This window comes from Asterias amurensis, chromosome 6 (genome assembly GCF_032118995.1).
Source record: "Asterias amurensis chromosome 6, ASM3211899v1".
Taxonomy (NCBI): domain Eukaryota; kingdom Metazoa; phylum Echinodermata; class Asteroidea; order Forcipulatida; family Asteriidae; genus Asterias; species Asterias amurensis.
This window is the reverse complement of record NC_092653.1, coordinates 22,885,050-22,908,817: the sequence shown is the minus strand read 5'-3', so window position 1 is coordinate 22,908,817 and position 23,768 is coordinate 22,885,050. Positions and strand designations below refer to the sequence as shown.

The following is a 23,768-nucleotide window of genomic DNA, read 5'->3' as shown; positions in this document are numbered from 1 at the left end:
CATGTTAGTTTTAATTTCAAATTTATGTGATATTGGTTATGTGGCGAAACGTGCACGATTGACTGACGTAGGGTTTGATAATGGGAGACACTCAGCAATTTTACTGTCTTGCAATTTTACGGGAGTTGTTCCCCAGGGTCGCCTGCACAGCTTTTTAGTAGCTGCACCTCATCTCAGCATACAAGCAATGAAGCACAGCAAGACCGAATTATCGTACATTTACAAATTACTTGGCACCACAATTTGTTGCTTAGCAGAAACAGATAACGATTATTGTTATTATTATTATCTAATAATTAGTCTGGTTCCCTGCTGTGGTTAGCAGAGAGAAGTAAACATTGTGCTTTAGCTTAATGAATTTGCGTCCGGGCTCTATATTGACATTGAGGAGATGTTATGCAGATTCCCAACTTCCGTTTTTTAGTGATCAACAATTTGCAGGCTATGCGGGCCTTAATAAAGGCTGATCAACACTCGAGGGCAGTGAGCATAGGTAGTTAGATTGCAAAAGCAGTTTTACACAGCGCAGTACTTGGGTTGTTATTGGAATCATTTCGATTGGGGTGGGATGGAAAGCTCTTTCACTACGTTGGCAACTCAAACCATTCTTTTTGTTTTTGTTCAAAACTTTCTTGTAATGTAAGGAAGAAACATTAAGAAAGTATGGCCTTATTAGCCTTTTACGTTTTTGTATTGTTGTTTTTTATGACTTGATATATATAATACATATACTCGTTGTTATTAATCACTACCGATCTTTTTTTCAACTACTACGACACCACACATCGAGCAAATTAAATAAAAATTGCTAAAGAACAATTCTGTTTGAGTCTCTTCTTGAAAATTTTATTAATTTGAGAAAGTGGATGTTTATATAAATAGTATGGTGGCTTTGAATGGTCATGAAACATATACATTTTACGTAAAGGTTTCACGATTTATTCCTCAAAATAGTGAATATTTATACGTAAATGTATATCTTCGATGTATTTTAAAGCCATAATATTATAGGAAGATCGTTTGACATGAAACGTTTCCTTTTTGGAGCGTGGAGAAGAGTGTGAGATAAGTGGTATAGATCGGTGGTTATGGAGCGAGGCCGCTTAATGATTGTCACCAATTTCGTACTCCATTCCATATGAAACCGATAAAGCTATACTAACATGTAGAGCAAAAATACATATTTTTCAAGCTGGCCATCGGTATTGCAGGTATTGAGATTTAAAGAAACTACCAGATAGACGCGTGAAGTGTTCCACTTCAGTTGCTTCCTTTTTTTCTCATCAACGTTCAATCAGAGTGGTATTGATTGGCCGTCAAACCAACCAAAATGGTATGAGTAGCGAGTAAAATTAACATAGGGTAATTTACGAGACAGTCATTGCCTGTCTCTGTGACAAACCCATCAGTTGCCATTCGATGTGAGACCGCCATGGATATCCTCTGTTCCGTCGTGTTCTTGGTCCTTTTTCAAGCAGGTAAGAGAAGCATCTCATAGACATGAAATATTATTATGTTTGTTGTTTGGTGTTGCTGTTTCTGCAAAAAAGTTTTATTTTCCATAATTGGAATTGAATTTAAAAGTTAAATTAAACGCGTCCGACTGCTTTTTCGCTCAGAAAGGCTATTTATTCGTGCCACTTGAGTGAAATGGTAGTGTTCGTTGCTGCAAAAGTTATTTTCTAACCATTATGCGAGCCTACACTTTGTTTACAATTGACCTATAACATTCTTTTATTCAGTTCAATGTTTGTACCTGTTTCCAGTCACAGCAAAGAAATGTTATTTTGAGCAAGAGCCAGACCATGAAGGCAAATTTCGATGGGTGATGCCGGGCACTACCCATAAAGAACGCTGCTCCTGTACCGTTCTATTACCAGGGGGAGTAAACACAATGACATCCGAGAGACCGTATAGACCCAACTACACCGATCAGCCGCTGTTCACTCATGACGTCGAGGTGGTTCGCAACTATTTCGGGTGCCTTTATGAGGAAAGTACTCTAGCGACTGCAATAAAGACCACGGGTAACGTTTTAAATTTTTAAATATATGGTCGAGTTGGTTCTTTACTTAACTCTGTTGTGCATACAAACATGACTTCGGCTAGAGCTCGGCTGGATCGCGCGCGTCTGCCTAGTATTCTTCGGCACTGGCGGACGTGCTGATCTCGTAGCTTAGCCGAATTCGCTGGTTCGGACGAGTACACGACATCGTCTCGTTTGTATTGTTTTTCTTTTAAATGTGAGGTGCTTGCTGAATTTTGATGTGAAATCAAGGAAACGGTAAGACCTTATTCAAACTGAGATCGCGGTTGTTATCAGCATCAGCCATGCAAATCTACCCCCGTACATTGACTATTGTACGCTTCGACTCGTGATCGAAGGTTAATAAGGTAGGGGATAATCCACAATAGGGGGCTAGCTATTTCAGGCGACACTGAATTTGACTGTCAGGTAGACAAAAACCACAAACACAGTCATTGACCAAGTAGTTTAAGACACCGTTAAAGTCAACGGAATTCTAGCAAAAACACAAACGTGCTTCTTTAATTTGTTATCAACATGCAGACTGTCAGGCCTGGTATGATTCTGGAAGTACTAGTAGTGGAGTATACACCGCTATACTTTGGAGTAATGGAGACAGTAAAGAAGTCTACTGTGATATGGACAATGGTGAAGGCTGGTTGGTAAGTTGTCAACTCGACATGGGTATTTCCTAAAATACAGGAATGTGATTTCTCAGGAGTTTTACTGATTTCAGGAAACGTTTATTGAAATTAAAGCTTATAAAAGGGACATAATTTCATTGGATTGGGTACTTTAAGCGATAAAAAACGTTTGCTATAACATAAAATAACGTAAGTAAAACGAGTCCCACAAGTACAAGGCAGGGTCGTTTAACCGCTGGATTTTTTACAACATAGGCTGGTCCGCTGTCTCAAGGGAATTCTCCATTGACTCGTACATACGAGCCGTGTCTGTCGTTTAGTTAAAGCATTATTTGACACACCTAAACCAACCCGTGCAATATTCATGGGTCTGCCTCTGAAATGGTGAAATAAAATCTGTACATTTAGAAGACTGTGAGGTTTCTATCAGTTAGTTCATCTCTTGGTATAGACAGGTAAATTCAGATAAGCATCGCCAGTTGTCAAACTGCAATGTTTGGTATAATAGTTACTTTTTTCACGATTGAGATCTTCCTGTTTCTTTTACACGTGGTTCTATTGATCATAATGTTTACACATGGTTCTATTTGATCATATTATGACGCTTCCATCTTGGGTAAGATATCGCTGATGTATTACATATATGCCGCCCTCTGTTGGTTTTATTTCAAGGTTTTTCAAAGACGCCAGGATGGGTCTATGAACTTCATTCGAAACTGGCTCGAATACAAAGTAGGCTTTGGGAACCTCAGCGGTGAGTTCTGGCTTGGAAATGAAGCGCTCCGTCTGTTGACCAATGTAGATGATGGATCTATTTGGGAGGTCATTGTGGAACCCACTGATGTAAATGGTTTGCAAACAACTCTGACCGCATCGCCCTTCCGCATCACAGAAGACAAGTACACCATCAGCATTGGCAGCCCTTGGGTTATAAGTGGTAGGCTTTCTGAAACTGTACTGAATAGGCCAAATGCAATGAGATCAGATTTTTCAACATTGAATGAAGAAAGAAAGACGCAACGCCAATCTCGTAGATGTTTTCATAATATCCATGGGACTGCTAACTAAATTAAACCGCGCCGTTTGTGTTTAGTTGCATAAACCGTTTCACAATGTGCGTGCCAAAATTGAACTTTGAAAGCAACATACCAAATTATTAAAACAAATGCCACTCATACTTTGTTGTTCAGGTAATGGTCGCTGTGGACAACTACTTGGAATGGAAGACGGGTCAATCCCTGACTCTAGCATCATGGCATCGAGTGATTGGTGGTCTGTAACCCGGGGTCCGGATGATTATGGACAGGATGAAAAGGGACGGCTACACGCTGGAGGTTGTTGGTGCCCTCAAACTGACGACATGCATGCACCTTGGTTTCAGGTCGATCTGAAGGAACTGAATCAACAAACACAGGTTGTAGGTGTCATTACACAGGGGGGCTTTTGTTCCTCAGGATCTACTGGATGGGTGACAGTATTCAAGGTGCAGTACGGCTGCGACCAGCTTAAGTGGCACTACGTTGGTGGTGGGCCATCCCAGGATCTTGCTCAAGTAAGACCAATACACTAAATAAAACAAATATTTTTTTAAATTCCAATTGGGCACTTATTGAACGCTAGGTGGCAGCAGACTGACCAGGTGAATGTATTATTCTCGGTAATGTGACCAGGTGTCCGGTAATGCTCAGACCCACAATAACAGTTTACCTGGTATTAGTTTGCTGTCACCTAGCTTTCCAAATTATCCAATTGTTGTGCTGTTCAATTAATTTATTTGATATTTTTTAACTGTACTGTTATTAAGCAATAATTTGTCAATAATTATTTTCTAACCGTGTTTTGAAAAACCAACACAAAAGTCAGAAAACAGATTTCATTCAGCGATGCCGGCTAAGTTTGACTCGTGTTGGCCGAGCATCTCACTTTTCTTTCCTTTTTGTTTTAAATTATTTGGTCGTGATCATTGCATTTGTCTCGGGTTGTAAGTTGTTGGTAAATCAACAAAAAATTACAAGCCTTAAAGGATTTGGGTACTTTTCCAAAATGTCCATAGATTTACCATAAACTTACAGGGTTTGAAGATAATGATAGTGGAAAGCTTCCCTTCAACTATTACTTAATGAGGTGCTGTATTTTTTGAGAAAATTACAGCACCTCAGCATTTAATATTTTCAGGGAAGCTTTCTACTATCATTATCTTCAAACCGTGTAAAATTTGTGTAAATCTGTTGACATTGTTTTTTTTTTGTCCCACAAAAGTTACATAGACCCTTAACGGTAAGCTTTAAAGAACAGGCTGTATTGGCGGGAAAGGAAGTGAGAATCCTCACAACCGGTTTTCTCAGCATGAGAGTGGTCGGCAAATCAGTACAATTTTGTACAAAAAGCAGTGACATTTCACCCTATAAACACAATAATTACACAACTTTGTGACCAGATCCCTATCCTATACGGTCTAGTTAAGGATATCCAAGGGCTTTGGCTCTGCAGGGCATAAACAGTGAAGAATGTGCCATGACTGAGTGTTACCACCGCTCACTTTCTTAACAGAAATTCCATGGCAACACCGACAGTTTCACCCCCGTTACCAGCATGTTCAACGAGCCTGTTCAAGCACGGTACATTCGCATCAGACCGATAGCGTACAACAAATGGCCGGCAATGCGGATTGAGCTCATTGGTTGCAAAGGTAATGTGCTATACATAAGTTTGTTTTCACGATTTGTACAATATCAGTTTTTTAATTAAGTACATAATAGGGCCGCGCATTACGATTTTTTTTTTCTCTGCTAAACAGAGAAACCTTTTCAAAATCCAATTCCCTGCATGGATACCATTTAGATTGGTTTGGTCAAATTATCGTGAATGACTTTTAAATGAATCTGAAACTGATGAATATCAACACATTTTTTACTTTCTTTACTTTTCCCTCCTTTTCTTTTTTCAGTTAGCTATTTTGAGTCGTTGAATGGCCGTCATTTCTCAACATATGACAACAACAATGACAACAACGACGTTAAAAACCTTACAGGTCTCGTCAAAGCAGGTTGGTGGTTTAATGACTGCGCCCTACAATCGAACCTGAACGGCGAATATTCGCATCGAGTGGATGCTTCGGGTACCGAGTATCGCGGTATTCGGTCGTCCATTTGGCCGGGACGACAGATCGTTAAGACAGAAATGAAAATGCGTCGCAATTAAAATGGACGGAATGCTACTTGTACTCTAACTTGAATAGCTGAGTTATGTATCTTTGGAATAATACAAAATATTATTCGTCTAGTAGCTGAGTATAACACACTATAATCCCTTATTTTAGAAGTTCACACAGATGGTTAGTTTACTTTTTAAATTTGAAGTGCACGTAATTTGTATTTAGTAAGATAAAATGTTGATTCAAAATATAGGCCTACGTTGGTATTGACCAAAAGGATCGGGTCACTCGGGTGCAAAAATGTTGTATGTGGCGTTATTGTTATGGTATCCCATTTCTGTTAGTTAGTTGTTAATTAATTATCATAATTATTATTTAATATTGCACACATCGCGTAGAGCCAGTCAAACTCTTGATTTCACTGCGTATACCATAATGATCAATTTGCGATTCACTGCACCTGTACGCTGCATCAAAAAATCGACTTATACAGTTATTGTATTACCAATTCTATAAAAGTTTACACAATAACAGAATTACACGTGTACATGTATATAATAAAACTTGAATCAATTGTTGTAAGTTGCTCTTATTATTTGGCCACATCTAAACAAACAACAACGTTGTCATAAGGTAATTCAGTACAATTAATTATCAAAGTCAACAATAAAAGTGTCTTATAGTCATAATATATGTGAGAAGTGTTCGAGATTAATACCACTATAGAATATATAAACATGGTTATATATTACCTATAGCTCAATCTCGAGCTCGTCTTTTTGTTATCGTTAAAAGAAAAGGAACGCTATATTGTTTCATATCTGTGCACTGTCTTGATCATAAGTAAAGAACTCGAAAAGAAAAATCACCATTTATGCGTAAACCATAGTTTAGAAACCAATCGAACGTTATTATTCAGCTATCAGGCAGTAACCATTGTGTCTGCACCTACTGAACAATTAAGTAACCTCTGCAATTCCCAAGCAGGCGCTAATGAAATTTCCTGCTCTATATTTTGCTGGTTTTTTTTCTCCTTTATTCTCACCAATAGACATCAGGCTTGTTTTGATTGGCCTTCAATTTTTTTTATATAAGCAGTTGAAAAGAGAAATACGCGTGGCAGTTGTGATAGGCATAGGCTGCCTATTATGACCAGCGTTTATTTATAATCAGTACCGCTGGATGAAAGACACTCGTACCCTACACGCCATGGACTTTCTGCGAACCGTCTTGCTGATGCTCATAATTATTCATGCAGGTAAGAACATTAACTTTAAAGCCATTACATATCATGGTAATTGCAAATGATCTAACATAGAAATGTGCAATTTCCAAACTTATATGCTCAACCGATGTGTTGGAATGCGGGTGGATGAATTTGGAAAATGCGTGCATCACAAATGTGAGAAAAAATATATCATGAACTTGTATGCAGTAGCACTGTTAGGCTGTAAACGAGGCCGGCAGATAGGAAAATTTGAGGACATTTTTTAAAGGCCCTGCGGTGCCTTTGTCCAGTGCACTGGACACTTTTGGTAACTTTCAAAGACCAGTAATCTCTCTTGGTGTATCTAAATACTATGCATACAATATAAACCTTTAAAATTTTGACTCAATATTTGGTCGTCAAAGTTGCGAGAGAATAATGGAAGAAAAAAACACCATTGTCACACACGTTGCGTGCTTACAGATGCCTTGAGAAAGCTGAGATGTCGAATTCAATTCAAATATTTTAGTGAGAAAAAGATGTCTTTCACAAAAACTCAGTAACAAAAGTAAGCAATGTGGTTAAAATATTAGTCATGACGTCATCAATAAAAGGATAAGGGCCGAGCAACAGGCAGTATAGGCATCAAAGTGAGTTTTTTGTATTAATATAGAATCGCTCGATTGTTTTAATCATAAATAAATGTAGATGTATAAAACGTGTGATCTATATGTGATCATTTAAAAAGGTGGTCTCGTTTTTGAGATGTCGCCGAAAATCCGGAGCGAATTATGTCCACGCAGGAAGAATACAAAACCATTAGGGATACGCAATCTGGGAAGCGTTACTGATTTCAGTAACACCCAAATGATAATATTCAAATTTAAAGCCATTGGACCCTTTCGGTACAGAAAAAAAAAAAAAGTTCACAGATTTACAAATAATTTACAGGGTTTACAGAAGGTAATGGTGAAAGACTTCTCTTGAAATATTAGTCCATGAAATGCTTTACTTTTTGAGAAAACGGTTAAACAATATAAATTCTCGTTAACGAGAATTACGGATTTGTTATAAACACATGTCATGACACGGCGAAACGCGCGAAAACAGGAGTGGGTTTTCCCGTTATTTTCTCCCGACTCCGATGTCCGATTGAGCCTAAATTTCCACAGGATTGTTATTTTATATATAAGTTGTGATACACGAAGTGTGGGACTTGAACAAAACTGTTTACCGAAAGTGTATAACGGCTTTAAGGACATAAAAACTAATATCTTTGTACATAACCAAGTTACTTTGAAATGAAGCGTCTGTACAATGCTTTGTACTATCGGAAGCTGCCGTATATTTGAACGAACCATTTTGTTATTAAAAAGAGAAAAAATCCAACCATGTTCTAAACGCTTTTCTAGCAAAAGCGCCAAATCCAAACGCGTTGTGTTCCTTCAACTATACATTTATTATGATACTAAAGTAAATTCAACACAGTTGTTTTCGTTTTACAAATTTAATTTGTTTACCCTTTTAATTAGTAGTTACACTACCACCCCTTACTACAATTCAGACACAAGAAATGTGAAAACTTCAAGATATCATCAGAGCAGCATAATCTTAATTGGAAGCTACTAATACAAGTTTTTATTTCTAACCAGCCGTCTGTTGAAAACGGAACAAAGCTATCGGGATCCTACCTTTATTTAATAACTATTTTACAACGTAGGTCTATAAACACGAGAACAGACAATTAGTATGGAAAATTTTAATTTTGGGATCTAATTAAGCGTTATGTTTAGCTACCCTTCGCTTCTGCACCTATTCAAAATCGCTAATGAGATGTTCTGTTTCAGTTTCCCCGTGTCTAATTCTTAACAATAGGCAACCAGGCTGGTGTTAATTGGCCTTCAGTTAAAACTTGTTGAACGCAGAAACCTCATGCTTAGCAAAAGATTATGTTACCAGCCAGAATACCGTACATTTTCCATTGCTGCAATTGGTACCTCCTTTATTTCTTACTTAGCAAAGACATTTTCAAAGCAGAATTTTCTGCTAGCAGCATTATGTATATTTGGCCAGCATACTAATTCATAAGGTGTTATTTTTAGCTAACCGTCGCTTCTGCACCTATTCAAAATCGCTAATGAAATTTTCTGCTTCAGTTTGCCCGTGTCTAATTCCCAACAATAGGCAACCAGGCTTGTGTTTACTGGCCTTTTAATACAAAACATAAGGCAAGGCCTATCACGTAACTGGTGTGTTGTATATGCCCGTACGTCTGACCTAAGGTACCATTAAGGTCAGGTTATATCCATTTTGAATGACGTCGTGTCCTTGTTTCCTTCTTCAATTTTTAATAAAGATACCAATATAATTTTGCACTGATGTTTTTTTATAAGGGTGTTTTTCACTTCAATATTACGACATTACATTTGGTTTCCTCTCAAAGTGGCTGGTTTTCTATCTAGTATTGTTTTGTTTGTGACACTTTCTTACTTTTTTTCAAGCACAACAAGAGAATGCTAGTTAGTAATGCATCAGTTTCAAAGAAACTTAGGCCTACTTTTTCGAGAATTTCTATATTCTTTATTTCACTCAGTCACAGCGAAGAAGAAGTGTTATTTTGAACAAGAGCCTGACCATGAAGGCAAACTCCGCTGGGTGATGCCTCTCACCCAACAAGAACGATGCTCATGTACCGTTATACTACCAGGGGGAGTCAATCGAAGGGCACCCAAGAGACCGTATGAGCCCTACTACACCGATCAACCGCTGTTCACTGATGACGTAGAGGAGATTCATGACTATTTCGATTGTCATGATGAAAGCACGATGACTACTATCAAGTCAAAAGGTAAACTAGACAACGTAGTGTTTGTATGTTAACAAAGCATCACACCAGTTTGGGATTCGCAATTTGGAGGGGAAAATGTTAAAGAAGAATTTGTTGCTTTGAAGACATGTCCCGATAGTAATTTTTTACTATAATGACAATATTGTAAGCTGTAAATGTAAAAATAAAAAATAAAACTGAAAAAACAAATCCAGCTTTAAATTAACCTTTTCTTCATGATACAAACAAAAGTTATTTCAAAGTCAAAAGAACTTAACGAATTCCTAACAAAGAACGCAATTAAATGAGTAAATAAATTTTGGAGAAAAAAATTGTTTAATGCAAAAAACACCATTAGCTGGGACCTCACTGTGTGCAACACACAGCTCAGTAGCGAATAAAGCCCCTCATAAATAAACCAACAACTTAGACAAACAAATAACTCATTGACGGATCAACCTTGGAAATTAGCCAACCAACAACTATTTAAAAGCCTTTACTTGGCATCACAATTATCATAATGAACAATTGCCATGTCGTGTCGGCTGAAAGAACATTACATTCAATCGTTACGTACTGCATCTTATTGGAAATCCTTGCCTGGTGTTTCCCCCACCCTATGATCTGGACTATTTTAGAGAAATATATCAATTCCTGCCTCCAGCTCTCCTGAGTTATTTTCATTTTCAATCATTTTCTTCTTGCAGCCCCTTACCTAGAGTGGATTTTAGCCTTGTTTGGGGCAAACTTGCATAACAAAATTAACATTTTTACAAGCAGTCAACCGTGATGGGAAAATTACTGATGATGTACCAAAGCCTTTCACAAATTTTGTTTTTATCCTAATTATACAAAATAATCGTCATAAATTTACCGGTAACCAATGACGAGAGCCGCCCAAAGCAATCCACTGTAACATGCAGTAGGTGAACTCTCACATATTATCGTTGTGCTAGTGCTCAACATTGGTACGCGTACTGTTCTAGTTTATGGAAATCGTTATCGATCATGACCTCTTCAAAGTGCATCTTTTAAAATGATGATGAAATTAACGATGAATTTACTTAGCTTTTATGCATAATGTCAAAATACTAACAATGACTGGGCAGTTAATTGGTTTTACCGATTGATGCCAGGGGAAAAGCCTTGAGAAACATTACTGTCATCCAGTTTTAAACACTTCTTGACCCTGATCCCGGATCATACTGACCCGAAATCGGTCAGGCCCAAACGGGACCCGGAAGTTTATTTGACCCATCAGTTTTTAGAGGGTATACACTGATGTCAAGCACTAATACTGAATACCGGTACTCAACATGCATTAAAATCTTATTCGACCCCATTCTTATGTTTTTCTTTTATAATGTATTTGACTGTACAGCGCTTTGAAACAGTGTTAAAGCACTTTATGGATGCAATTTAGTTATAAGTTATATATACATAACAAAGTTATATATTCATATATTATACATCCCCAACAAAACAAACAAGTGCCAAATAGTGGATCAGATTGCACGACAGAGCATCAATGGGACCTGAAAACTTTTGGGCCCTCAGCCATGCCGGAAAACTACATCTGGTTTTTCCAATTTACTCAACTTCGCCTTATGCACGTCATTGTATGGTTAATCATTATGCATGTTACACTACTATTATTCCAGCACGGTCCAAAGGGACATGTTTCAAATTGTGTAACTGATTGAACGACAGAGCATCTATGAAGAGCTTCCAGGGCCCTTAAGCGGGCCCGGACGCAACGCCGTAATTGACTTCTAAAACAAATTCTCGCAGGCTTTGGAATTTTAGGTCCCTTTAATCAAGTGAAGTAAACAAAATTATGTCATCAAAGACAGTGCATTGAGGGTAGTAAAGTCTGCATGCTTTGCTTGAATATAACATTTACAAATTCTGTTTTTATTTTCCAAACAGAACATACCGACTGTCAAGCTTTGTTTGATGCCGGTAGCACTACAAGTGGAGTTTACCACATCGGTATACAATCACATACAGCCGGGAAAGAAGTCTATTGTGACATGGAAAACAATTCAGGCTGGTTGGTAAGTCAATTAATTGATTAAAACAAGGCTAAACTGTTGCTCGACATTAATTTTTTCGTATACTGCATACAGCAGAATATACCAAAACAACATTATGATTGCTACATCCCACCAAATTATATATATAAACACGAGCAGATGGTAAACACTTGGCTGTGGGTGGACACAACTGAACAGCTCAACAGGGTATTTTAAAGTGGTGTAAGATAAACCAAAACCAAACAGCGCCCTCCTATGTGCCAACGTAATATCAGATTATTTCTCTAAAACACCAGATATGTTAGAGATACAATTTGTGGAGGCACGCTTTCTTCTTAGTCATACAACTGTAAAGATATCGGCTTGACTAATTAAATATGGGCTGCCCTCTGTTGATTTTATTCCAAGGTTTTACAAAGGCGCCACGACGGGTCTGTGAACTTCACTCGGACTTGGCTCGAGTACAGAGAAGGCTTTGGTGATGTAAGCAGTGAGTTTTGGCTTGGAAATGAAGCACTTCGTCTGCTGACTAAGGATGGGTCTAATTGGACAATCCGTGTGGATCTCACAGATGAAGAGGGTCAGAAATTGTCTCTGATTACTTCACCCTTCTATATTACAGGAGACAAGTACGCCCTCAGTGTTGGAAGCCCTGGAATTGAGCCAGGTATAACGGAAAGTATTCTACTTAATAGACCCAATGCCGAAAAGTTGACATTTGCGAAATGTATATTGGTGTAAACACCTCAAATCAAGTAGAAAAAGTAACAATTGAATTACAAATTTAATTTCCAATAATATTTGCATTAATCATTTGTTGTTGTTCTTTTATTTTGCTATAAAGTACTTTTTGCCTCTCCCCCTGCCTTTTAAAAGAAATATAAAAAATTATACCTCAAGTAATTGCTTTTTTTATTCAGTCGATGGGATATGTGAACAACCCCTCGGAATGGAAGACAAAACCATTCCTGATTCGAGCATCACATCATCAGGTGTCTACGAAGCTGATCCGGGTTATTGTTCTGAGGTTAATGGGCGTCTAAACCAGGTGGGAGGCAGTTGGTGCTCGCAAACAGATGCACTGAAAGAATCATGGTTTCAGGTAGATCTAAAGATACAGACCCAGGTTGAAGGTGTCATTATGCAAGGAAGTTATACTTCTACTGATGACGAGTGGGTAACAAAGTACAAAGTGGAGTATAGTTCCGACCAGACACAATGGGACTACGTTGGTGGAACAACTCCGGCTACAGCACATGTGAGTAAATCGATGCGAATGTGTGATTGTTTTAATGTGATTTTTTTAACAAACGTCATGCCAATCATTTGCACTCATTGGCTGACCACATCATTGGCTTGATCTTGTTGATCCGCCCATCATTACAGCCTGCAACCAGGCCAGATTGGCAATCATGAAATGCACATACAGATAAAGAAATGTGATATCATTATGCCGAGTATAAAGCATTTGATCATTAATCTATAACAATTAATATTGTCTGTTTTATATAACAATTATGATTTAATTGTAGTGTACCACAAAACTGGCGCTGTTTTGCAACAAAGCTATGTTAAATTTATCAACAACTATCGGAAAACCATTATTTTCCATTACATTTTTACCGTAACTCAAATTACAACTCAAATGGTGAATGGTGTGAGTGAATTTGTATGTACTTGTAATTTTTGATTTTCTTCTACAAAAGGTATTCATGATGACTTCTTTTTAGTGTCGGCGGTCTGGACATTTTGCATTCTGGCATTGCCATGCTTTACCGATGTAAATTGTTGCTAAACATTTACATATTCAAATTATTGGAAATGTGCTCCTTTGCAGGAATTCGATGGCAATACTGACCGTGACACCCCCGTTACCAGCATGTTCGACGAGCCTGTTCAAGCACGGTACATCCGCATCAAACCGACAGCGTGCAACGAATGGCCATCAATGCGGATTGAGCTCATTGGTTGCAAAGGTAAGAAACTATCAGTTTCACGACTTTCTCCGATATCGACTGATGTCAATGGACTTCCAACTTGTTGTTGGTTGGACTTTCAAATGAAGAATAAAATTATGCCAAAACCACGGCTAAGTTGCAAAACCAAAGTATTTTTGTTATTTTGTTTAATAGGCTTATTGTTTTAAAATGACTATTTTCTCGTAGTCCCTATTTAAATTTTCCTTTATTTATTATATCAGGTGGTGTTTTTGAGTCGTTGAATGGCCGTACGTTCTCAACCTACGACAACGACAATGACAACAACAATGTCCAAAACTGTGCAGATGTCGTCAAGGCAGGTTGGTGGTTCGATGACTGTGCAGTAGAATCGAACCTGAATGGCGAATTTTTGCATCGATTGGATTCGGGTCTGGAGTATCGCGGTATTCGTTGGTTCACTTGGCCGGGACGACAAATTGTAAAGACCGAAATGAAGATGCGTCGCAATAATTAAAGTCACCTGGAAGTGGTATTTTTTCAAAATAAAGCTTTTGTCACTAATATATGTGTTTTGATGAGTGGAATGTGAATAAACAGTTAACTAAGGTTTTAAACAATCAGTTCTTATGTTATTTACAAATTTAAGAGTAGACCCCGACCCGAGAGGGCGCTGTTCGTGACGTCAATCGAGGCAGACTTTGCCTGTAATGCGTAGAGTAAACACAATTGCAAAGTACATGTACGGACCAAGTCGTGAGTTTGTACGTTTCAAAAAAAAAATGCCGACCAGGTGTATTGCTGCTGAATGCAGAAAAACACTTTTTGAAATGTACCAACTCACGACTTGGACGTACATGTACTTTGCACGTGTGTTTACTATACTCATTGCAGGCAAAGTCTGCCTCGATTGACGTCACAAAAGGGGTAGGCGGAGTCAGCCCCCAAACAACTTTATATATTTTTTAAACAAATAAATCGTGACAAACAATTACTAAAAAAATTGTTTTATTGTTCGTAAGCATATACTCTAATGTTTGAAAGAAAAACAATTCTATTTCCAGGTGACTTTAAAGCGTGTGACATTTTTGAGCGATACAATAAATAATTATACCATCAGTGTGATACTTTTTACTAAAGTTGTGCATGGTTACACTAAATGTTATCGAATGAAATCGTCGCGCACGCAATCAGATATTAGAATAATAGCTAAAACGTACACCAAATTAGTGAATAGGAGATTATTTGAAGTGGTTACCGGAGGAGCATTTCGCACTTTGATCATGATGGGCAAGTACATTCCATCTAGGATCTCTTAAAATTGTATCTAATTACATTTACAAAATTTATTATTGTTAGAGGAGGAATGTATTACGTTAGTAGTAAAGAGCGTCTACCTACTGAGTATCACTAACTGCATTCATATGACAGCATTATGCCTGTATAGCCTGAACATCTGACGTCACACTTCGAGGCTCGTGAATAATACCAAAACCGGCGTGTAGATTCACCTTTGACCTCATTTATTTCACATAGAGATACGCAGTCAAATTCCATTGCGGATTTGACAGCAGTGACTGTTTGGGCATATATGTCACTGCACGTTTATGATATCCAATGGAATCACGTGATCTACCAGCAGGGACCTGTCTTTATCCTTGCGGATAAAGACAGGGGCCCAGTCTAATGCCTGCATTGTTTCGCCTTCGCATCAACCCTCTCCTTGGGGAAACACATGGTGGCGCACTTTATTTTGACCCCTCCTTAGCGACGGTAGATGAGAACTTTTAGCTCGGTATTTAAAAAGGTTGTCTGGTATTATTTTACTAAGTTAATGGGTGCTTTGTTAATTGCTTTATGTAAAATAATGTAATCTATAGTGAACTAAGCTAATTGATGCAGATCTCGGATTTTGTTTAAATTCTTCTGCCTTTATGGGAAATTAATAAGACTGTTATTTAATATTTATATAGAAATCTACTTTAACATTTCAGATAATTGTACTGTACAATTTCTAATTCTAATAATTAAAATGCGTGGCTTTTTGGGGGGTCGGGGATGGGGGATGATTCTAATGATTAACCTGATCTGAGTAAAGATACTATCCTTGATCATGAAGGCACACTCAACACTGATGGTTAGTTTACAGATCGTTCTACACGTATAGTTAATATAATAGTACAAGGGCATGCAAACACAGCAAATCTGGTGTAAAAAAAAACCCCGTCTAAACATCACCTTCATGTTGAAAAAAAGCAAACCTCTTTTGACATCTTCCTCTGTTCACACACTGCAACACTAGGGGGCACATTGTGTTGCAGAGGCTTACAATTTACAGTTCGGTAGAAGAACAAATTAATAAAGCCACCAATAAAGTGGAGTACAATTTTAGCTGAAAAACTAGTCACCAGTTATAGCCATTGTCATTGTTTCTTTGGATTTCCGCAAAAACCGCCAGCAGGCACTAATCGGTTTCAGTTGGATGACTGTCTATTTTCCAGATAGTAGACAAACGGCTTGTGTTGATTGGTCATTAGAATACCCCCATAGCAGAATGTGCAATTATGACGTGTTGTAGTTTTATAACAGGGTCGTACAGGGTGCTCTACTGACTATATCCTATCATTTGGTATTGGAAGCGAGACAAGCCATGGACATTCTGCAAACCGCCGTGTTCTTGTTTACTATTCATGCAGGTAAGACCATCACCTTGCATTAAAATATGTAAAAGTAGCGCTGCAGAGATACCAGAAATAGAAAAATAGGCGAAGAATGTACGCATAATGTGCAACTTCAAAACTGTCAGTTCAATTCTGGCGTATGGCCGTGTCGAAAGGCGGGTGAATTATTTGGGGGAAGTTGCGTTCATGACCATTGTGAGAACGTTATCAATTTTTCAATTCAATTCAAAATTGGTTTGTTTTCATAAATTGGTTTATGTTCATTTCGTGAACTTATATTACGTAGTTTCACTTTAATAGTGGACAGATATTGAAACAGTTTGGGAATGTTACTTACAGTTTGGGAATGTTACTGTTTGGCTTTGCCAGCGTCATCAACTACCTACGGTGAAAAATTATTTACACATAGTTAACTTGCCCATCAATACCAATGTTTGTCAACTACAACTGATACAAATTCCGGAATAGATGAAACCATTGTATCTCTAGTCATGTATAACATCATTTTAAGCAATGCGGTAAATAAATCGTGACGTCATCAGTACAGGGGTCTATTTTAGGTAGGCTAAGCAAAAATTGTAAAAAAAAATCCGATTCATTGGTTAGTTCACGAAGTAAACAGAAAACATGCAGCACATCTTCGAGGAATTTGTGTGAACCATCTTCTTTAAACCATTTGAACACTAAATAAGTTATGCATAGTGACATACTGACCCCTGAGTTTATACGGAAAAAATGTGAGGTTTCAAGTGACCCCACAAGTGGTTTGAAAATGGAATTGTTAACCCGGATACAAGGTTATTTTAACACATTTACGTGTCATTTATATAGACATACACTATTCATTAAGTTTCATACTGTACTGACCCCAAAACGGGTAAGATCAGAACAAAACACTGATCAAGGTCAATCATGACCCGGAAGTTTTGAAGAATAATCTGAATAATCCCCGCAGATGGTTGCAGTTCGAGTAATTGCTTAAATAGTTTGTATGCGGTATGGCAACGCTGATACCCTTTGACAGAAAGACATTAGAAACGAAGTGTGCGAATTGCGTTTTTCTTTAGGCAATGTAAAGCTCACTGTCACAACTAAAAAAAGTACCAAAATGTTTGGCTTACATTTTGTCATCGTTTTGGAAGTTGTGACACCATCCTTAAAATATGGGGAGTAAATGGGAAAAATTACCTGACAAACCTAGAATTTTGTGTGCATGGTATGCTATGCACACTATTTACGACATTGCATTGGTTTTCTCAAAGTCGGTATAGATTGGCTCATTAGTCTGGTTCATGTTTTTTTTTTTTTTTTTTTTTTTTTTTAACCACTTTTGTGATGCAAAAGCAGTAACCGAACACGTGTGTTTGTACCTATAAGAGACACATACATGGTACAATATGTCAATTGGCGAAAAGTGAATGCTTATTAGAAATGCTTTATACATTGTAACACCATCCATTCAATGTTATTTATGTCATTATTTTGTATGTTTGTTTTTCCCCAGTCACAGCAAAGAAGTGTTATTTTGGGCAAGAGCCTGACCATGAAGGCAAACTCCGCTGGGTGATGCCTCTCACCCAACAAGAACGATGCTCATGTACCGTTATACTACCAGGGGGAGTCAATCGAAGGGCACCCAAGAGACCGTATGAACTATACTACACCGACCAACCGCTGTTCACTGATGACGTAGAGGAGATTCATGACTATTTCGATTGTCATGATGAAAGCACGATGACTACTATAAAGACAAAAGGTAAACTAGACAAGGTAGTGTTTGTATGTTAACAAAGCATCACACCAGTTTGGGATTCGCAATTTGGAGGGGAAAATGTTAAAGAAGAATTTGTTGCTTTGAAAACATGTTCCGATAGTAATTTTTTACTATAATGACAATATTGTAAGCTGTAAATGTAAAAATAAAAAATCAAACTGAAAAAACAAATCCAGCTTTAAATTAACCTTTTCTTCATGATACAAACAAAAGTTATTTCAAAGTCAAAAGAACTTAACGAATTCCTAACAAAGAACGCAATTAAATGGGTAAATAAATTTTGGAGAAAAAAATTATTGAATGCAAACAAAACACCATTAGCTGGGAACTCATTGTGTGCAACACACAGCTCAGTAGCGAATAAAGCCCCTCATAAATAAACCAACAACTTAGACAAACGAATAATTCATTGACGGATCAACCTTGGAAATTAGCCAACCATCAACTATTTAAAAGCCTTTACCTGGCATCACAATTATCATAATGAACAATTGCCATGTCGTGTCGGCTGAAAGAACATTACATTCAATCGTTACGTACTGCATCTTATTGGAAATCCTTGCCTGGTGTTTCCCCCACCCTATGATCTGGACTATTTTAGAGAAATATATCAATTCCTGCCTCCAGCTCTCCTGAGTTATTTTCATTTTCAATCATTTTCTTCTTGCAGCCCCTTACCTAGAGTGGATTTTAGCCTTGTTTGAGGCAAACTTGCATAAAAAAATTAACATTTTTACAAGCAGTCAACCGTGATGGGGATATTACTTATGATGTAACAAAGCCTTTCACAAATGTTGTTTTTGTCCTACTTATACAAAATAATCGTCATAAAATTAGCGGTAACCAATGACGAGAGCCGCCCAAAGCAATTACAATGTAACATGCAGTAGGTGAACTCTCACAAGCTATCGTTGTGCTAGTGCTCAACATTGGTACGCGTACTGTTCCAGTTTATGAAAATCGTTATAGATCATGACCTCTTCAAAGTGCATCTTTTAAAATAATGAAGAAATTAACGATGAATTTATTTAGCTTTTATGCATGATAATGTCAAAATACTAACTTGGCAGTTAATTGGTTTTACTAACAATGACTTGGCAGTTGAGTGGTTTTACCGTTTGATGCCAGGGGGAAAAGTCTTCAGAAACATTGTTGTGCAACATTTTTAATAACCATTAAAAATTATGGGTAACCTTTAACGAAAGGCACCTATTGTTCCTAAGTGAAGTATCACTTCCGAACATGACATAATTTGTTATCTATGACATTAAATGAAAAGGACGATTAATGACATGCAAATAACAAGCCTTGGGCATCTTCAGAAACTTGAACCAAGATTAGTAATTTACTGAAAGAGGCTCGAAAATTAATTACCTTTTACGCCAAACTCGGGCGATAAGAATTTGGTCAAAAATAATCACCCAATGGAGGTATTCTGACCATGATGGAGTAAGCAATAGGTAGACAAGGAAAGTTCAATGAGGAGAGAGGTGTGCCAAACACCTTGCATTCCTCTGTTTTGCACGGCAAACCATCAAATATTGAATTTCTTGACCAACGAAGACTGCACACGGAAGATACTATAATGATCTCGATTACATTAGGACACAGAAAGTGGTCAACTAACCCTTTTTTGTATCACTTCTTGACTCTGATTCGTACTGACCCGAAATCGGTCAGGCCCCAACGGGACCCGGAATTGCATTTGACCCATACATTGTTTGTGTGTTACACTGATGTATGTCAAGCACTAATACTGAGTACTCAACGTGCAGTTCTTATTCGACCCCATTCTTATGTTTTATAAATGCATTTGAGTGTACAGCGCTTTGAAACAGTGTTGAGGCACTTAATGAATGCAATTTAGTTAAAGGCAGTGGACACTATTGGTAATTAATCAAAATAATTATTAGCATAAAACCTTTCTTGGTGACAAGTAATGGGGAGAGGTTGATGGTATAAAACATTGTGAGAAACGGCTCCCCCTGAAGTGCCATAGTTTTCGAGAAAGAAGTAATTTTTCACGAATTTGATTTCGAGACCTCAGATTTAGAACTTGAGGTATCGACCATCTAAACGCACACAACTTCGTGTGACAAGGGTGTTTTTTCTTTCATAATTATCTCGCAACTTCGACGACCAATTGAGCTCAAATTTTCACAGGTTCGTTATTTTATGCATATGTTGAGATACACCATGAGAAGACTAGTCTTCAAGTTATATATACATAACAAAGTTATATATTCTTATTAATTATACATCCCCCACCAAAACAACAAGTGCCAAATAGTGGCTCAGATTGCAGGACAGAGCATCAATAGAACCCGAAAACCGTTAACTGTGGCAGAATATTGGCTAATTCAATCATTTGCATCTGTTTTTTCCAATTCACCCAACTTCGCCTTTTCTACGTCATTGTAGGGTTAATCATTATGCATGTTACACTGCTACTATTTTCAGCACGGCCCAAATGGACATTTATTCCAGCACGGCCCAAAGGTACATGTTCCAAATAGTGAAACTAACTGATTGAACGACAGAACGTCTATGAAGAGCTTCCCGGGCCCGACGCCACGCCGTAAATGACCTCGAAAACATTTTCTCGCGGGCTTTGTAATTTTGGTTCTCTTTAACCAAGTGAAGTAAACAAAATTATGTCATAAAGAACCATACTTTGAGGGACGTAAAGTATGCTTTGCTTGAATATGTTTACAAATTCTGGTGTTCTTCCACCCAGAATATACCGACTGTCAAGCTTTGGTTGATGCCGGTAGCACTACCAGTGGAGTTTACCACATCGGTATACAATCACATACAGGCGGGAAAGAAGTCTACTGTGACATGGAAGGTGACAAAGGCTGGGTGGTAAGTCAATTAATGGATTCTAACAAGGCTAAACTGTTGCTGAAAATTAATTTTATTAATTTATACCAAAAAAACATTTTGATTGCTACATCCCACCAAATTATATAGATAAACACGAGCAAATGGTAAACACTTGGCTGTGGGTGGACACAACTGAGCTGCTAAACAGGGTAATTTAAAGTGGTGTGAGATAACCCAAACCAAACAGCGCCCTCATATGTGCCAACGTAATATCACATTATTTTTCATGTTAGAGGTACATTTGTGGAGGCACGCTTTCTTCATACAACTATAAATATATCGGCTTGACCAATTAAATGTGGGCTTCCCTCTGTTGATTGTATTGCAAGGTTTTCCAAAGGCGCCAAGATGGGTCTGTGAACTTCACTCGGACTTGGCTCGAGTACAAAGAAGGCTTTGGTGATGTTAGCAGCGAGTTCTGGCTTGGAAATGAAGCACTCCGTCTGCTGACTAAGGATGTATCTAATTGGACAATCCGTGTGGATCTCACAGATGAAGAGGGTCAGAAATTGTCTCTGATTACTTCACCCTTCTATATTACAGGAGACAAGTACGCCCTCAGTGTTGGAAGCCCTGGAATTGAGCCAGGTATAACGGAAAGTATTCTACTTAATAGACCCAATGCCGAAAAGTTGACAATTACGAAATGTATCTTGGTGTAAACACCTCAAATCAAGTAGATAGAGTAACAATTTAATTACAAATTTAATTTCCAATAATATTTGCATTAATCATTTGTTGTTGTTCTTTTATTTTGCTATAAAGTATTTTTTGCCTCTCCTGCCTTTTTTAAGAAATATAAAAAATTATACCTCAAGTAATTGCTTTTTTGTATTCAGTCGATGGGATATGTGAACAACCCCTTGGAATGGAAGACAAAACCATTCCTGACTCGAGCATCACATCATCAGGTTTCCACAAAGATTATCCGGGTTACTGTTCTGAGGTTAATGGGCGTCTAAACCAGGTGGGAGGCAGTTGGTGCTCGCAAACAGATGCAGTGGAAGCATCATGGTTTAAGGTGGATTTAAAGATACAGACCCAGGTTGAAGGTGTCATTATGCAAGGAAGTTACTATTCTACCGATAAAGAGTGGGTAAAAAAGTACAAAGTGGAGTATCGTTCCGACCAGACACAATGGGACTACGTTGGTGGAACAACTCCGGCTACAGCACAGGTGAGTAAATCGATGCGAATGTGTGATTGTTTTAATGTGTTATTTTTCGTTGTGTTGTAAAACGTTGACTTGATTCACAAGCTGTGACAAAGTGACGCTAAGCAACCGAATTTCCCTCCAAAATGTAACAAGCGTCATGCCAATCATGTGCACTCATTGGCTGACCACATCATTGGCTTGATCTTGGAATGCACATACAAAGAAATGTGATATCGTATGCTGAGTATAAAGCATTTGATCATTAATCTATATCAATTAATATTGTCTGTTTTATATAACAATGGTTTAATTATAGTGTAACACAAGACTGGCACTGTTTTGCAACAAAGCTATGTTAAATTTATCAACAACTAACGGAAAACCATGATTTTCCATTACATTTTTACCGTAACTCAAATTACAACTCAAATGGTAAATGGTGCGAGTGAATTTCTATGTACTTGTAATTTTTTATTTTCTTTTACAAAAGGTATTCATGATTACTTCTTTTTAGTGTCGGCGGTCTGGAAATTTTGCATTCCGGCATTGCCATGCTCTACCGATGTAAATTGTTGCTATACATTTACATGTTCAAATTATTGGAAATGTGCTCCTTTGCAGGAATTCGATGGCAATACTGACCATGACACCCCCGTTACCAGCATGTTCGACGAGCCTGTTCAAGCACGGTACATCCGCATCAAACCGACAGCGTACAACGAATGGCCATCAATGCGGATTGAGCTCATTGGTTGCAAAGGTAAGAAACTATCAGTTTCACGACTTTCTCCGATATCGACTGATGTCAATGGACTTTCAACTTGTTGTTGGTTGGACTTTCAAATGAAGAATAACATTATGCCAAAACCACGGCTAAATTGCAAAACCAAAGTATTTTTGTTATTTTGTTTAATAGGCTTATTGTTTAAAAATGACTATTTTCTCGTAGTCCCTATTTAATTTTTCTTATTTCTTTCCAGGTGGTGTTTTTGAGTCGTTGAATGGCCGTACGTTCTCAACCTACGACAACGACAATGACAACGATGGTCAAAACTGTGCAGGTCTCGTCAATGCAGGTTGGTGGTTCGATGACTGTGCAGTAGAATCGAACCTGAATGGCGAATTTTCGCATCGATTGGATTCGGGTCTGGAGTATCGCGGTATTCGTTGGTTCACTTGGCCGGGACGACAAATTGTAAAGACCGAAATGAAGATGCGTCGCAATAATTAAAGCGTGTGGCATTTTTGAGCGATACAATAAATAATTATACCATCAGTGTGATACGTTTTACTAAAGTTGTGCATGGTTACACTAAACGTTATCGAATGAAATCGTCGCGCACGCAATCAGATATTACAATAATAGCTAAAACGTACACCAAATTAGTGAATAGGAGATTATTTGAAGTGGTTACCGGAGGAGCATTTCGCTTTTGATCA

The 23,768-nt window shown here is 37.9% G+C and overlaps 2 protein-coding genes across 2 annotated transcripts; both read left to right on the top strand.

Annotated features, from left to right (window-relative positions):
* Positions 1 to 1,894: 1,894 nt before the first annotated feature.
* Positions 1,895 to 5,871, top strand: LOC139937976 (uncharacterized). The gene is made up of 6 exons (XM_071933292.1): positions 1,895 to 2,027; positions 2,561 to 2,688; positions 3,343 to 3,607; positions 3,861 to 4,222; positions 5,221 to 5,359; positions 5,618 to 5,871. Exons 1-6 carry the CDS (start codon positions 1,895 to 1,897, stop codon positions 5,869 to 5,871), a joined length of 1,281 nt encoding a protein of 426 aa, XP_071789393.1.
* Positions 5,872 to 7,033: 1,162 nt separating this feature from the next.
* On the top strand, positions 7,034 to 23,559 carry LOC139938722 (uncharacterized). The gene is made up of 13 exons (XM_071934339.1): positions 7,034 to 7,082; positions 9,625 to 9,879; positions 11,788 to 11,915; positions 12,303 to 12,561; positions 12,815 to 13,152; positions 13,732 to 13,870; positions 14,095 to 14,337; positions 18,017 to 18,268; positions 21,024 to 21,151; positions 21,502 to 21,760; positions 22,012 to 22,349; positions 22,950 to 23,088; positions 23,309 to 23,559. Exons 1-13 carry the CDS (start codon positions 7,034 to 7,036, stop codon positions 23,557 to 23,559), a joined length of 2,778 nt encoding a protein of 925 aa, XP_071790440.1.
* The last annotated feature ends 209 nt before the right edge of the window (positions 23,560 to 23,768 follow it).

Coding starts and splice junctions, on each gene's coding strand:
- LOC139937976 (XM_071933292.1), top strand. CDS start 1,895: ATGACATCCGAGAGACCGTATAGACCCAACTACACCGATCAGCCGCTG. Junction 2,689..3,342: donor ACAATGGTGAAGGCTGGTTG/GTAAGTTGTCAA, acceptor TTTTATTTCAAG/GTTTTTCAAAGACGCCAGGA. Junction 3,608..3,860: donor CAGCCCTTGGGTTATAAGTG/GTAGGCTTTCTG, acceptor TTTGTTGTTCAG/GTAATGGTCGCTGTGGACAA.
- LOC139938722 (XM_071934339.1), top strand. CDS start 7,034: ATGGACTTTCTGCGAACCGTCTTGCTGATGCTCATAATTATTCATGCA. Junction 7,083..9,624: donor GCTCATAATTATTCATGCAG/GTAAGAACATTA, acceptor TATTTCACTCAG/TCACAGCGAAGAAGAAGTGT. Junction 11,916..12,302: donor AAAACAATTCAGGCTGGTTG/GTAAGTCAATTA, acceptor TTTTATTCCAAG/GTTTTACAAAGGCGCCACGA.